The sequence below is a fragment of the Carassius carassius genome, chromosome 43 (genome assembly GCF_963082965.1).
Source record: "Carassius carassius chromosome 43, fCarCar2.1, whole genome shotgun sequence".
NCBI lineage: Eukaryota > Metazoa > Chordata > Actinopteri > Cypriniformes > Cyprinidae > Carassius > Carassius carassius.
In genome coordinates, this window is record NC_081797.1 from 4,195,983 (window position 1) to 4,212,346 (window position 16,364).

Here is a 16,364-nt window from a genome sequence, read left to right on the forward strand (position 1 = left end):
ATGTTTGTCTTCGTTATCTTTCATAAAAATGTAACGGCTTGCTTCACTTCTTAAGCATCATTCATCCTTTTTTGATTGACATCACCAAGACATCACTCATTTTTCATCTCCATTCTGGTAGCCATCATTCACTTTTCACATTACAGTCAATTCCAGTAAATAAAGTTCTTTCTCACTAAATGTAATTTAAAAACGTCACATTGTGGAAGTAAAATGGGTTTTGGATGTCATTTAATGTTAACTTACTAGTTGGTTAATTTGCAGCACTTAAGATCTTAGACTACAGCAAATAGTCACTTTAGTAGTATTTCAGATTAGATTAATACATGTGACAATTTTTGTTGTCATTGCCCTTGTGTCAGCATAAACTACAAACTTTTTTTTTTTTTTAGGTGAGTTCGAAACATTAAATGGATAGTTCATCCAAAAATGACAATTCTGTCATTAATTACTCACCCTTATGTCGTTCCAAACCCATAAGACCTTCGTTCATCTTCAAAACACAGATTAAGATCATTTTTGCTAACACGATCAATGCACAGAAATGCAGTATCGTTTAAATAGTCCATGTGACAACAGTGGTTCAACCATCATTTTATGAAGCTACGAGAATTTTGTGTGCAAAGAAAACAATACCAACAACTATTTTAACAATGTCCTTACTATGTTTCTGTTACTTGAAAGTGTCAGTTGCATTGCTGTCTTTGGAGGGTCAGAAAGTGAACAAAGGTATTACGGGTTTGGAACGACATGAGAATGAGTAATTAATGAAAGAACTGTCATTTTTGGATGAACTATCCCTTTAAAAGTTCACCAAGTGATGATATGTCTGTGTTTTGGTTGGGGATGTATATATATCACAGGCTGACTGGTATGCGTCATTGAGTTTGAGGTAAGTTCAACAGTTTGTGTATAGTAAGTCAAAAAAGAAAGCAGTCTTGACATAGAAAGCCCACTGAAAATTTGTAAGTGAAAGGAAATGACTTTAAAGGTTTCTATTCCTGTGTTTTTTCGTCCAGGTGTGGGTCTCCGCAGATATTCTGAGCTCGTGGAATGAAGCGCATGGCCAGGCAGTCGGGATCCTCTTCCACCGGCTGCATGGAGAGATTGTTGGTCTGCTTGATGGTGCGGACTGTGCAGCCGTGACGAGGACAAACCGTGAACCTCGACAACAGGGTCACCAGGATGGCCTTCGTCATCACCATGGCTATGTGCTTCCCGACGCAGGCCCGCGGGCCACAGCCGAACGGCTGGAAGTAACGACTGGGAACCTGAGAGGAAAGCATTACGCTTACAATATTATGGTGGCAAAGTGATGATAGCGGATGGTAATAAACTACCATTGTGTTTTTTTCAAAGAATGTTATGGAATTTACATGGTACAGAAAATGGTCCTCATAATGATACTATACAGTATGATACCATATTCATATGAAGTCTCATGACATCACAAGGTATAAGGTATACCATCACTGTGGTAAGTAAAAACAACAACGTGATATTGAAATGGTATATACACAAAAACATGGTATTACTAGAGCGAGTCCAAAAACATAGTAATACCAAAGTATTTTTTCCTATTTCCATTTAGAAATGCTAAATCTCTATTTCTAACAGGTCAGTATTGATTATTCAGTTATTGGTAAGATGTATAATATATTTGGACATTTATAAAAGATGAATAATTGATATAAAATCTACAATTATCTAGTACCAATTTATGAGTCATACAGGTTTGTATGGCCTTTTTGATCTTATATGTCTGATTGTCCCAGTATTTACAGTGATCTCAAAGTTTGTATTAAATGGGTTAATTAAAAATATTATGGTATTAGAAGTCCCAGTACCATGTCTAGAATCACTGTAATACCACAGTACTTTATTGAAAGTTTTAGAATTCACTCATATTTTTTCTTTTTATTCAGAAAATGCCAATTCTCTAGTTTAACAGGTCAATATTGATTATTCAGTTATTGGGAAGATGTATACAGTATTTGGAAATTTGTAAAAGAAAATGAACAATTGGTATAAAATCTACAAATGTACCAATTTATGAGTCAAATTTAAGAAAAAAACGCTTTACATCCAGGTTTGTAGGGTTGTATTTGAACTTACGTGTGTGGTTGTCCCAGTACTTACGGCGTTCTCAAAGTTCTCCAAGTTGAATTCGTTGGGTTTTTGGAAGAACTCAAACTTGTGCATGCGTCCGATGTTCAGGATGAGGTTCGTCCCCTTCGCCACTTGGTAGCCATCGATCTCGTCGTCCTCCAGAGCCCGTCTCATGATGAAGTCCACCACCGGATGGAACCTCAAAGACTCTTTGATAAAGCGCTCAAGAACGTTCAGTTTCTGCAGGTCGGCCGACTCTACATCCCGCTCGCCTGAGAGGAAAAGAAAGACATTTTTTGCATACAAAAGGTAATGGGAAATTGAGTTAAACCAGTTTCTGATGATTTCTAGCCAGTCCTTCTTGGACATTGGCTGGTCCACTTGATCTAGATTGGACTACTAGTTGTTGGGGCCAAGACTGACTTGGTAGACCATCTTGGTCATGGCTAATTTGAGCTGGTAAACCACTTTTTCAAACTAGCTACGATGCTCCTATCACCATGTTGACCACCTTAAAGATTATCCATTCAGTTTCAGATGTTAAAAATGTCTTGTAAATGTTTAACCATGCCTATCTGAGACTGTATCTCCTGGACGATCTGCTCCTCCACGACAGAGTTTTGCTTCAGCAGGAGAAGCATGAAGAACAGACTGATGGAAAGAGTGTCTGGAGCAGCGATCACCATCTCCAGCACACACTGCCTCACGTCGTCTACAGACAGCTCATCGTGGTTCTGCAGACACATGCAGTAAGTTAACATGTTGTATTGCTTTAATACAGGAGATGGCAAATAAATAGAGTAAGTGTTTACACACCTGAGCAAATATCAGCTCCGTTGCGAAGTCAGTCTCATCCAGCTTCTCCATGTTATTGATGGCCTGTCGCTTTTGCTCCACAAGCTTTCCCATTTCATCCTGCAGCTCTTTTCTGCAAGAAAAAACTTCTTAAGCGGTGTTCATAGAGCTTTTAGTGATTTCTGAATTTATGCCACTAAATTAGACTTCACCAATCAAAGTAGAGGTATTTTGCATAATCCTTAAAGGTACAGTGGCAAAAACGGCTTTTACTTCTACACGTCAAAGAGAGTCTTTTTGGTTATTAGTTAAAAAAAATCTACAGTTCATACAAATGATAAAGAATGAGGTGGACTCACGCTGCCAGGTGGTATTTTTTGTACACAAAGTTTAGTCTGAAGAAAACGTCTGGCTGTATGAGAACCGCCTGCCAGGCACTGAAATACCGGTGGATCTTTATCAGCAAGTCTTTCTCTGTATTGAACAAGCATAACGAATGAGGATTGTATGCTTACCTTGAAAAATTCTAATTTACAACTGGCTAAGGTCATTTAAAATGTATCGGAAGCAGTGTTGGGGGAACACATTACAAGTACCATATTAAGTATCAATATAAGTACAATCAGATTACTTTTTTCAAGTAACTAGTTAATTTTTCAAATAAGTTACTTTCTTTTCCCATTTATTCATTGACACTTCCTTCAGCCTGAAGTTTATTAATTTCACTTTAGTTGTGAAAAGGCCTTTACAGTTGCCAAAAATATACTAACCTTTGGGTTATTCTTTACTAAAAGTGACAGAAAGTAATGCCATAAATGCATGTAATTCCATAAAAAGTACCAATTGTGCCAAAAAGTGACACAATTATAATGTAATTATGACACAATATTGTAATGTATTACTTTTAAAAGTAACTTCCCCCAACACCTATCAGAACCCATCCAGCCTTTTCTTTTGTTTATATATGTGACCCTGGAGCACAAAACCAGTCTTAAGTCACTGGGGTATATTTTTAGCAATAGCCAAAAAAGTATTGTATGGGACGAAAATCATTAGGATATTAAGTAAAGATCATGTTCCATGAAGATATTTTGTTAATTTCCTATAATAAATATATCAAAACTTAATTTATTAATATGCATTGCTAAGAATTCATTTGGACAAATTAGATTTTCTCAGTATTTTGATTTTTTGTTGTTGTTGTTGTTTGCACCCTCAGATTTCAGATTTTCAAATAGTTGTATCTTGGCCTAATACTGTCCGATCCTAATAAACCATACATCAATGGCAAGCGCATCAGCTTTCAGATGATGTATAAATCTCAATTTCGAAAAATTGACACTTATGACTTGTTTTGTGGTCCAATTGAATCAATCAGATCAAATGAACCATATATTTTCAAGAGTGTTTGTATTGCAGTCTGACCATTGAGAGGGATTCTTAGGAAGAGTCTATTGGAAACATCCACAACGATACAGCGCAGAAGATTGAGTACATCCACATGTCCCGAGTGGTCTGTGAACTCCTGCAGGACATTAAGCTGTTTGTTGGTCGCGCTGACACACACATCTACTGATTTCTGGAGACCTGGTCCTGTAAGAGCTAGTGTACACACACACACACACACACACACACACAATAGATTCTGATCAATGTGTGTATGAACAGTTCTGAGACCAGTTTCAGTGAATAACACCCACCTTTGGTGAAATATGTACGCACTTTCTTCCACAACACCATGTTGCTGTTGAAGATAATGCCTTGTTCAAACATACCAATGCACTGCAGACCTTTTTTACTGGCAAACCTCCCAGTGTAATTATTGCTCTTCAGAACATGATACACGGCAGAGGACCTGAAACAGTTTTACATTTTTCACATAAAAAATTTTGCCCTCAGGTGTTGCATTCATCATTTGAGTCAACAGTTAATGACATAATAAGGTTTTATGGACTGCAGACTGTACTAAAAATCAAGTTTTGGCCTTCGGGGGCGCTCTTGAGCACCTTTCTTAACCATGTAATTACTTGATCTACAACAGCTATTCAGTAAAATTTATAATAATCCATAATAAGGATAATCAACAACAAATTACATTATCAGTTAAACTGTGGTGACATTGACGGTTGTTCAATAATTTCTCACGTAAGAAATCCATTCATTTCAATAGAAATCAACGTAATTGGGATCTTTGTGTAAGAGCGGAAAAAAATTAATTTGCAGAGAACCTCTATTGTTGGCTACACTTTAATGTACTGTAGTTGTTTTAAGGTTTTAAAATGTTTACATTTGTAAATCAGTTACTTTTCAAACAATTTTGTTCAAGTGGCTGTTTTTTTAACATTAATTTGAGTTAGAACGAAAACTTTTGAATCAATTATTACTCGAAGAACATTTGTTCATAACATTGTGAGAACCTTGCCAGAACATTCTGAGAACGTTCCCTTTTAGCTGAGTGAATGACGTTCATGTTTTTGAGAACTTGCTTGCTAAGTATAAAGGTCTCTTCTCCGTTGATCCAGACCCGAGCAATGCTGCCATATTTTTCATTGTAGTAGTTGCATGCGGAGCCAATCCCCATCCACAGGAACCTACTGTAGCTCATGATCGGGCCGAGACCCAACAACCAACCTGGACCTGAAAAACATGACAACACAACCAGCATGACTGGTCGGTAGGTTGTTCCCAGTAAATCTGATTGGTTTGAACTCACCTGGGACACCTGATTGGTTCCTCCAATTCTTGGCTGTAAATATTCTGTGCAGGAGGATCAGCATTAACGTCCCTGTCAATGCCATCAATGTTACCTGCAACGCTGCGGCGAAGTTTACCGTGCCCTTGAGGACCTGCTCCATCACCACATCATCTGAAGACACTCCTTGTGCACCTAAATATAAAGAAGTACCTTAAAATGTTGGAATCAGCATTGTAAAACTGCAATGGAGTTTGCTGTTAGCATTGTGATAATTATGTAATATTCTAATATAAAAATGAATGGCAACTTTTGAATGGAAATATGAAATATTTTTGACTAGTAAATTAAACTATTTTTATTGATACCGAATGAAGTATAATTATAAAATCGAATTCTCTTGCTTTATCTGCCATCTTGTATTTATTTAAGAATTTGGCCAAAACATGGCATGTTGGGTATTTTCGTTTTAATCACTTGATCACTCTAATTTGCACATGAACACACCCATTATCACTAACTAAAACGAAATATATTAAATCTCAAAATTCGGAACTTTTCTCTCAGAATTGCAAGATGTAAACTCAAAGTTGTGAGTTATAAAGTCGGATTTGCAGGATACACACTGAGAAAATTTAATTGTGAGAACATTTCCGAATTTTGAGATAAAAACTTGCAATTCTGATTTTTTTTTCTCACAATTGCAAGTTTATATCTCACAATTCAGACATTTTCTTATAATTGCAAATATATACTCTATCTCACAAGTGTGATATAACTCACAATAAAATTGTAAATACGCAATTGCAAGGAAAAGTCAGAATTGTGAGATAAATAGTTGCAATTACCTTTTTTAATTTATATTCGGTGGTTTATATAAGTTTATTTTAAGCCAGTTGCCAAGGCAAAATTACTCATGTTTATTTAAATTAACACTAAATGCTAAAATGACTGAATAAACTAAAACAAATAAAAATTAATAAAAAAAACTATATAGACATTTAAAATAAATGACATTAAAATATCAAAACTTTAAAGCAATTTTAAGTCAAAGAAAAACATTTGTTAATTCAAAATATTAACAGAACAATAGTAGTTTATCAGTTATAACAGGGGTAAAGACATAATGTTCCTTGTTTGACATCAATGCAACTGAATGACATTCTCGTCTGCTGTCATGAGTCTTGTATGGACTATATTTGTGATAATTCTGTGATGCTTTTTTAAAACTTAACATGCTACATGCTTTTACATTCTTCTAAATATCTACAAATAAGAAAGTCATGCATTTGTGGCACAACAAAGTAAACGGTCAACTTTCAGAACCTGAAGTACTTCATAAAAGCATTCTTCATGTCCTTGGATGAGTTTAAAAAAAGTCATTATCGTGTAAAGATCATTAAAGCCCAGCCTCTAATTTTTCAGCTTAGCATCGACTGAATGTATTGACGTCCACCGGAGTAATTTAACAAACACACTCACCTCTTTAGATCTGCATCCGCTTCATTTTTAAATGTGCCGTTCAGTAGCTCAGACTTGTCGTTTACATGCTCCCATCAATCTGAAGTACATTAGCTGATGTTTTAGCCCAATATATAGTCTTTCCCTTTTTTAAAGTGCTTTATAATCCCGGTTGCCACGATACACCCATTTTCCTTGTAAAGTGTCATTGAAATCCCAAAGCAGAACAGACCAGAACAATGAAACAATGATGGACCAAAGTAGAGCAGGCTTTCATACTTTCCAGAAAAACACACACATAATGGTCAGTGTGGGATGCTGTTAGCTCTTTAATGCGAAACACATTGTATCCCCCCTCTTGTTATTTTTCAGGGGTTTATTGACCTTTGTCTTGGTTCCAAATCCGCTGTCATTCATTCTCTGAGGGTCCTTTAATAAAGACAGGTCAGACTGACCCAGAACTGCAGAAGTGAATGAGCTTTTATGTACCAAAGATGTGAAGGAGGGAAATAATGTGGCCTAAGAAATTTGAGCGTTCATTCCACTTCCTAAAGCACTCATAATACACTTTGTTATGCTGTTTACTTGCAGTGACACGTTAATTGAAGATTCTTGTGTAATGTTTTGAATAAAATTACTTAATTTTTGATTAGTTACAATGTTTTTTAGTTAAATTTTGTGGGAAGTTCAGATATGTTCAGATAAGTGTAGTATGTTCAGACATTTATTGTGCAAAAGATAGGAAAGGCTAGTAGCCTAATTGAGGTAGAACTTGAATAAAAAGTTTCTTAAATAACTAGAATGGAAGAATCAGCCATATATTTGCAAGCTGCTTAGAGAAACCTGAGCGGAACAGTGCTGGCTTCTGCAGGGGTCAATTTTTAAGTCGTTTACGACAGCGTTTTTTACAATGGTGTTTTAGTGCAGCATTGAAAAGAAAAATCAAAGATTACGTGATTAAAGTCATAATATTTCGAGAATAAAGTCGTAATATTTCGAGAATAAAGTCGAAATATTATGAGGTTAAAGTCGAAATATAGAAAATTATGAAAATTATTAATAATAATAATAAAGATAATTCCTACATTTATCAGATAATCATAACGTTTTATAGGCCCTAAAACATCTCATGAGGAAACACATTAGCAGACAACTGCAGATTAAAAGGCAGCAGATTTGTTAAGTGATTTTCACTTTCGATCACTTTTGAAGTAGGTAAATCTTTAATGGTGTGTGAGAATTTAGAACAATGAGAGTCATATCTGACTGAGAAATATGAGCCAGTTTAATGTGACTGTCACCTGCTTTTTCAAATTAAACCCTTTGGAAGAGCTGTGATGTTTTTTTTTACCAACGGGAAGTTGGTCATTAGGCCTTTATATAAGGAGGGTATTACTATATAATGAATGTAGATTTTATCCGAAAGGATGTTAATCATAAACTAGTGAATCTTAATTATATATCTACGTGTTTTTATGAAAATACAGAAAGTTTAACGTGCTCTTTTTATCATAGAGCTATATGAGGTTCATTTGTAATGTTGTTCTACTGTTTTTGAGTCGCATTTGTAATGTTCTGTTGGTTTGTGATGTTGTTGTGTTGGTTTGTGTCTCAGTGCCTCTGAAGAGCATCTCAGTGGAGGTTCTGGTTCAGGATCATGTAGCCACAGTCTCCTCCACTCTGCAGTATGTGAATGAGGAAGAGCGCCCCCTGGAGGCCTTGTTCGTCTTCCCTCTGCCTGCTGATGCTGCTTTCTGCCACTTCAGTGCCAAGATCGGAGAGCAGGAGATTGTGGCAGAGGTGCAGGACAGAGAAACCGTGAGTCCAAAAACAAACTGCAGCTCAGTTGCATATATTTATACTGTACATCACGTAACAAAACTGTATCCTGCAGGCGAGGGATCAGTATGATGACGCTGTGAGTTCAGGTCAACAGGCGTTTCTGTTGGAAAAGAGCGCAGAGAGTCCTGATGTGTTCAGACTGAGTGTCGGGTGTCTGTCGGCGGGTCAGAACGCTACTGTCACCATCATCTACGTCACCGAGCTCGCTGTGCAGGACGACCACTCGCTGCGCTTCTGTCTGCCGGCTGTACTCAACCCCTGATACACACCAGTAGGTACCACAGCAGCTCTGACACACACTTTATAAGAGCAGAGAAGCTGATTTTGACACTCTGTGTGTGTGTGTGTGTGTGTGTGTTTGTGTCAGGTTCAGCTGCTGGCATAGTCTCAGAGATTTCATCCGGAGCTGTTCCCTACACGCTGACTCTCAGTGTTCATGTGAGCTCTCCAAAGCCCATCTCCAAACTAGAGTCCAACTGCACTCTGGATCCTCTAGTGTTCCTCCACTCTGATCATACTCAGGCCACGGTACTGTGTGTCTTCATGTGTGTCTTCATGTGTTTATCTGGATGTGTGAGCAGAGCGGTTTTATGCATGTGTTGTATGTGTGTGTGTGCAGGTGAATCTGAGTCCTGGTCACATGTTTGATAAGGACGTTGAGCTGTTTGTGATACCCATCAGCCCTCTGCTGTAGTGGAGGCAGGAGTGACCACTGCCCCGCCAGGTAAGACCTGCAGATCACTGGGATTACGGGAATGAATGACCCATATTTCACTGACTATTTCTCTATTTTTCAGGTTCTCTGATGAGGGATATAGTGGTCATGATAAGTTTGTACCCAGAGTTCCCAGAGGAAGTGATGTCATCATTGGCATCTCAAGGCGAGTTTGTTTTTGTGATTGACAGATCAGGCAGTATGGGCAGCATGATGCATCAAGGGAAAGAAGCACAGATGCGCATAGAAAGCACAAAGGTAAGATTTAATTTGTGCTTTTGACTCTGTTGACGTATATTCAGATGAAACACACTTGAATATCTGTCCATGTCTCTCTGTAGGACACTCTGCTGTTACTTTTGAAGAGTCTGCCCATGGGATGCTACTTCAATATCTATGGATTTGGCTCTGATTTTGAGTCCTTCTTCCCGTTAGTAACTAGATCTTCATTCATAGATATTCAGTATTGAAATGTGTCAGAGGAGATGAGATGTTTTCTTTGTCTTTGCAGTCAGAGTGTTGAGTATAATCAGGACACAATGGATCAGGCTTTGAAGAGAGTGAAGGAAATAAAAGCAGACATGGGCGGCACAGAGATATTACAGCCTCTAAAACACATCTACAGTCAGCCCTGTTACAGTGATCACCCCAGACAGGTACAACACCTCACTGTGCATCTGAATTTTTTATTGTAATTAATGACATTATGTACAGCTTGTCTTAACAGGAAGTGAGTCATTGTCAAACTACAAAACTACTTTGAACACACATGCACATTACACAATTCAATTCAATTCAAGTTTCTTTGTATAGCGCTTTTTACGATACAAATCATTGCAAAGCAACTTTACAGAAAATTGTGTTTCTACAATATTTAGTAGTAGCTTATAAGTGGTGATCAGTTTATGTGCAAATGACAGGAATTTTCAGAAAAATTTATACAAGACATAGTCAACCAGACGATGAGCACTATTAGCAGCAATTATTATGTGACTGCATAGTAAGTAGCAATATTTGTTAGTTCTGTATGTTGTTTCAGGGTTAGCAACATCTGAGGTCCTTTGAGGGGATGACATCATCTCTTCTCAGGTGTTCTGGATCCAGACTGGAGCTTGTGTAAATCCTAGTTACGTGGCAAAACAGAGAAACAAATAGAGACATCATTAGCGTAGCTGCTGTTCCAACAAAGTAAAATTAATTAGTTTAACCCAAGCTAAAGAATAAGAATGCGCATTTGATCAGATACAACTGCAGTCACAAATTATGAGATGCATTATTCCAATGCTTGGCCAAAGAGATGTGTTTTTAATCTAGATTTAAACAGAGAGAGTGTGTCTGAACCCCGAACATTATTAGGAAGGCTATTCCAGAGTTTGGGAGCCAAATGCAAAAAAGCTCTACCTTCTTTAGTGTATGGAAGCATATGGCTAGCATTATTTAATTTGGAATATGCAAAATGACAATGCAATATGTAAAATGACAATGCTTTTCTGTATTTACATTTACATTTTCCAATACATTTGTGCAACGTTTGGTGCAAAATGAAAATTAAATTACATAATTTTCATTTGCCATTTCATACACCAGTTTTAATATGTAAAATGAATACTAATTTTAACGCTTTATAAGTTGCAAAATTAAAATGAAAATGTATTACAGAAATGATTAGATATGTCTAACATGTTCAAGCAAAAACTGTGGCAAAATGATCATTTAAATGCTATTTTTCTTAAATGCATTAACACTCACAGTCAAGACACTTACGATTGCATTTTCATTCAGTGTCCCGCAATGAATGTAGCAAAATTCAATGTGCACATTGAAACTGCATTCCGAGCCGATCACGTGTCCGCCCCCTCCCGCCATGTCAATGGAGGGAACAAGGCGGGGCTTGCAGAAGGTCAGAGACTCAAATCTCAAGAAGAGGATTCAAGTGAGAGAACATGGACAAGACAGTTGGCCCGTGTACGTTTTGATCATTTCGGTTTATGGCTTCAACATTTCATTCGCACTTGTGGGCGGCGCTGAAACGCTGCTTTCATCTGATTGGTCGAATCGCTCCAGCTTCAGCTCGGTCTTTTCATTCTTTCAGGCAGAATAAGAGTAAGTGCGAGTGAAGCACTGTAATGTCTGAAACCACCGCTCACTGTTAATTAGCATAATATTTGAATCAGATGTAGCTGGGCACATAATTCGTGCTGCTGAGACCTGCAAATTATTTCTAGTTTATAGTATTGTATAAATATTGTCCCACTGATAAAAACAGTGCAAATAGTTATGTCTCCTTGGATAACAGTGAAGTGGAAATAAATAGTTAAATTTATGAAATAAAATAAAATAGGATTTCTTGGGAAGGTAAGTCTGGCCAGTTAAATTAAATTATTTCTAGGTTATAGTATTGTATTAATATTGTCCCAAATAAAAACAGTGCAAATAGTTCTGTCTCCTTGGATAACAGTGAAGTGGAAATAAATATAGTTAAATTGATAAAATAAAACAAAATAGGATTTCTTGGGAAGGTAAGTCTGGCCAGTTATACAGCAACACGAGTCAGACGAGTCTGAAGATCTGAGCTGAATTTGGTGAAACATTAAAGTTCTAGTCTGTGTCAATTACTCTCATAATAAATAATAATAATAATGTCAATTGCCCGTATTTAATAAATAAGAAGCAAATATATAGCAGACAATGTAATAACCTTAGTGTAAGTGAAAAAAGTGAAAGTGACGTGACATTCAGCCATGTATGGTGACCCATACTCAGAATTTGTGCTCTGCATTTAACCCATCCGAAGTGCACACACACAGAGCAGTGCCATTTATGCTGTGGTGCCCAGGGAGCAGTTTGGGGGTTCGGTGCCTTGCTAAAGGGCACCTAAGTCATGGTATTGAAGGTGGAGAGAGAACTGTACATGCACTCCCCCCACCTACAATTCCTGCCGGCCCGAGACTCAAACTCACAACCTTTATATTGCCAGTTCGACTCTAACCATTAGGCCACGACTTCCCAATTGACAGAATTACTAAAAAATATTTTGCTACCTGAAAGTTAAATATTTTTTGTGTCACGCATGCATGCATGTCTATTTCCCTCATATTAAATATAAGACGGGCGGAGCAGAAGACCACCACGTCCATGTGGTTGAGACCGAAGCCCCCCAGGGCGGAGCAGAAGACCACCACGTCCGTGTGGTTGAGACCGAAGCCCCCCAGGGCGGAGCAGAAGACCACCACAACCATCTGGTCGGGACGGAAGCCCCCTGGGAGGTGCCGAAGACCACCACAGTGGGATCGGACTGACAGGAGAGTAAGTCTGGTTGGGCAAGTCTGAAACAGAGAACATGAACAATTAAGGGTAGCCTCCGTGGCCACGACAGGATCAGTCGGGCGCTCAGAGAGTCCAACTGAGAAGTGACGAGGCTCTGGAAGTCCCGCAGAGGCGAGGAAAGATTCTGGTAGATCAGCCGAGATGAGAGCTGGGCTGGCTTCCATCTTGCCTCGTGGCGCTGGGCTGGCGGCCATCTTGTGCAGTGGCGCTGGCTCGGCGGACGTGCGCTTCCTCTCCCTTCTCCATCCGCCATGGTGAGACGGCGGCTCTGATCCGTCCCACACGAGCCCCGGGTCGAAGGGGGGCCATGGTGGAGAGCGATGCTGAGCCTCCTCTCAACCACTCACTCCTCGTTGACCTCCCCTGGTCCCGCAAAAAACGACCAGATGGGTTCCCTCGAACTGGTTCCTTCTCTCCCGCTCGGTGGCTGGGGAAGAAACATCAGAAGACATACTGCTGGATCTCGTGTGTGACGGAGTCTTTCTGTCACAATCACGGTCCAGAAAACACAGGGAGAGAGATCCAAGTGCAGGTATGCTTTTTATTGGGATAATCCAAATCGTAATCAGTCCAGGCAAGGGTCAAAACCAAAATAGCCAATGAACATAAACAGACACAAACACATGGGCAAGAACAAGACTTAGAATAAGACGTGATAACTACAAGGACTCCGTGACACATACTAAGATAGACAGGGTATAAATACACAGGGAAATGATAAACGCTAATGGGGAACGGGCTGAGTGCAATGATTAATGATTAGTGACAGCTGAGTGCAATGAGAGGACAGAGATCATGGGGAATGTGGACATCTAGTGGTTACCCAGGGAACACAAACCAGACACTGTGACATGGATAGCCTAGATTAGGCCCATATTCACAAATGTGTTAGCTATGGAATGAAATATCTGATATTCCGATTGTCAAATACATGCAAGTGGAAGTGTATTGTTGTTTAAACACCAGGTTGCCTTTATAACGATCACGTTAGTTGAGCTGTATGCGCGATATAATTTTATGACACAAATTTTTAAATAGGCTTAAATAAAACACATTTTAATTCAGATTCTGTATATATATATATATATATATATATATATATATATATATATATATATATATATATATATATATATAAACGTATAAACGGAAAACAAAAACGACAACAAAAAAAAAAACAGCTGGCTGATCTTTTACATCTGTTAACTAATGACTCATGCAGCCATTCGCGCGGTTGTGATTTTTTAAAAAGTGGAACGTAGGCCTATTTTTACGTTTGCACGTGACTGTTTTGAACCCGTGTTTAGACCCGTGTTTCCCCTGTGTCCGACCCGACCCGACCCGACCCGCACCGCACCCGTATCCGACACAGTTGGATATTTTTCACCCGTTTCAGCCAAATTTACGGGTACCCGAACCCGAACTGTTATAGAAATGTTTCTAAAGTATAACATGAAAAAAAATTATGTAGTAATTTATAGTAAATACTATAGTGTTTTTGAAATATACTATAGTAAATTGTATTATACTGTCTATATTATAGTATTTACAACACTTTAATGAAAGCTACAGCATACTGGAGTATGAACTATAGTGAACTGTAATAAATACTGTAGTATACTGTAATGAGAAGGAAATAATTGGAATTTAGGTGTTATTAACGTACACGCCCCTTAATTTGATTGCATTGTTGTGGCTTAATTAAATTAAAGTGTACAGCTGATGTTGGAGGAGATGATGATTATTTAAGGATGGGTTGAGTACTATTCGAGAGAGATTCCGCGAGCTCTCACTGATGAGGAAACGCTAGGCGGCCGCTCGGGATAATTAGTATCTCCAGCGGTGAAGATAGGCAGTCAGTGGTGGTGTAAATGTGTTAGACAGTTAGGGATACGACCAGTGGCGGACTGGGACAGTAAATCAGGCCGGGAATTTGACTCCACCCCAGGCCACCTCTGTTGTTGCAGTCACCACCACCCAATTCATGTGTCCACCAGACTGCTAAACTCTTTGACTCTTTCAGTTGTTTGAATTGGGTGATACTTAAATAATAAATCAAAATCCTTAGACTGTGGACGGGTAAAATAATCAAATGAAGTATCAAGAAGTATCAAGGCATTCACTGTCTCTATCATCTTTCCCTTAATCCCCCTCTCTCTCACTCGGCACACTGAGTTTCTCTGCAAAATGAAATAAGCACTTTTAATAATCTATATTAATTATGCAGCCATCAATTGTATGTCCCAATGATCACAGTCCTACTACTGATGACCTTATAAATCATAAAAGCACATATTTTTCTAAGAGTATAGCCAGCATGTTTAGTTTTGCTTATAACTTAAACTTTACTTGAAGGTTCCTGTTCTGAATCAAAAGCTGAACTGTCCACCCTCTCTTGTTCAACAGCAGGAGCACTAACAGCACTAGCGCTACTGTTGCTTCCTTCGTCGTATATATATATATATATATATATATATATATATATATATATATATATATATATATATATTATTATTATTATTATTATTTTTTTTTAGAGATTTTATCTATTGTAAGTTGCTTTGAATAAAAGTGTCTGTCTGCCAAATTAATTTGATTATGTAAATATAAGGGTGGAACAGTTAAACTTTTTCACAGTTCGGTTTGTTTCACGGTTTTAGAGTCATGGTTTCGTTACCGTTGTATGTGCTATGTTTATGGAAAAACTATACTTTCAATATATATATATATATATATATATTATAATATATAATATATATTATTAAGAATATTCTAACTACAAGCAACAGCACAAATAAATACAATAGAGTAAAGATACAAATAAAATAAACTGACTTTCAGGTTTTTTATGTAGGTCTTGCATTATATTTACAGAAATTGAATAAAGTAATCAAATGTAAAACAGCATTGCATTTTGGACAATAAATAAAAGATTATTCTTTATTAAAGTTACAAAAGCTTTTCAATCAAGAACAGTGAGTGATTTCTTTGTTGTTGCTGTTCGATTGATATAAAGATTAATTTAAAAGAATGCACTGATCCAGTGTTCGTATTTCGTTTTTTTTTTTTTTTTCCATAGCTGTTGTTTTAATGTCTGGGAATCCAGAATGCGCATGCATCAACAGAAACATATATTATCTGAACCCTGTTTGTTTTACGTGTTATTTATTTAAACCATATTACAGATGCTTTGTCAAGTTTAAGTTGAACAGCGGTCCCAGCGCGTGCCGAACCGTCTGTGGAGAACCGAGCGGTTCGGTTTTTTCAGTGAACCGTGCCATTCCTAGTAAATATAAATGTAATTCTGACCGACTTTCTCCCTTACTGGCGAATATGGCTGGGATTTTGCAGCAACTTGCTGCGTCTGTGGCCAGGGCTTTTCTCATTTTTATACGTTCCGTCTCTGCTCCTCCTTTGCGTTTA

At 37.9% G+C, this 16,364-nt stretch overlaps 1 protein-coding gene and 1 pseudogene across 2 annotated transcripts; one reads left to right on the forward strand and one right to left on the reverse strand.

Moving 5' to 3' along the window:
• Nucleotides 1-716: 716 nt before the first annotated feature.
• Nucleotides 717-7,213, reverse strand: LOC132124857 (brain aromatase). 2 transcript variants are annotated; one of them, XM_059535996.1, is made up of 10 exons: nucleotides 7,079-7,213; nucleotides 5,618-5,791; nucleotides 5,391-5,541; nucleotides 4,605-4,759; nucleotides 4,330-4,506; nucleotides 3,264-3,378; nucleotides 2,926-3,037; nucleotides 2,681-2,843; nucleotides 2,140-2,381; nucleotides 717-1,271 (listed from the first exon to the last, which is right to left on the reverse strand). In XM_059535996.1, exons 2-10 carry the CDS (start codon nucleotides 5,757-5,759, stop codon nucleotides 996-998), a joined length of 1,533 nt encoding a protein of 510 aa, XP_059391979.1. In that variant the 5' UTR covers nucleotides 5,760-5,791; nucleotides 7,079-7,213; the 3' UTR covers nucleotides 717-995. The 2 variants fall into 2 exon arrangements, with proteins under 2 accessions (XP_059391979.1, XP_059391978.1); XM_059535995.1 differs by lacking the exons at nucleotides 5,391-5,541; nucleotides 5,618-5,791; nucleotides 7,079-7,213 and having other exon boundaries at nucleotides 2,140-2,376; nucleotides 2,676-2,843; nucleotides 4,605-5,208.
• A 1,075-nt stretch (nucleotides 7,214-8,288) lies between these two features.
• On the forward strand, nucleotides 8,289-10,995 carry LOC132124856 (von Willebrand factor A domain-containing protein 5A-like; annotated as a pseudogene).
• Nucleotides 10,996-16,364: the final 5,369 nt, after the last annotated feature.

What these genes read in the sequence shown, in the direction of transcription:
- LOC132124857 (XM_059535996.1), bottom strand. Translation starts at nt 5,759, where the DNA reads ATGGAGCAGGTCCTCAAGGGCACGGTAAACTTCGCCGCAGCGTTGCAG. An exon ending in GAACCAATCAGGTGTCCCAG is followed by an intron (nt 5,542 to 5,617) that starts GTGAGTTCAAAC and finishes CATGTTTTTCAG; the next exon opens with GTCCAGGTTGGTTGTTGGGT. An exon ending in GCGTACATATTTCACCAAAG is followed by an intron (nt 4,507 to 4,604) that starts GTGGGTGTTATT and finishes TGTGTACACTAG; the next exon opens with CTCTTACAGGACCAGGTCTC.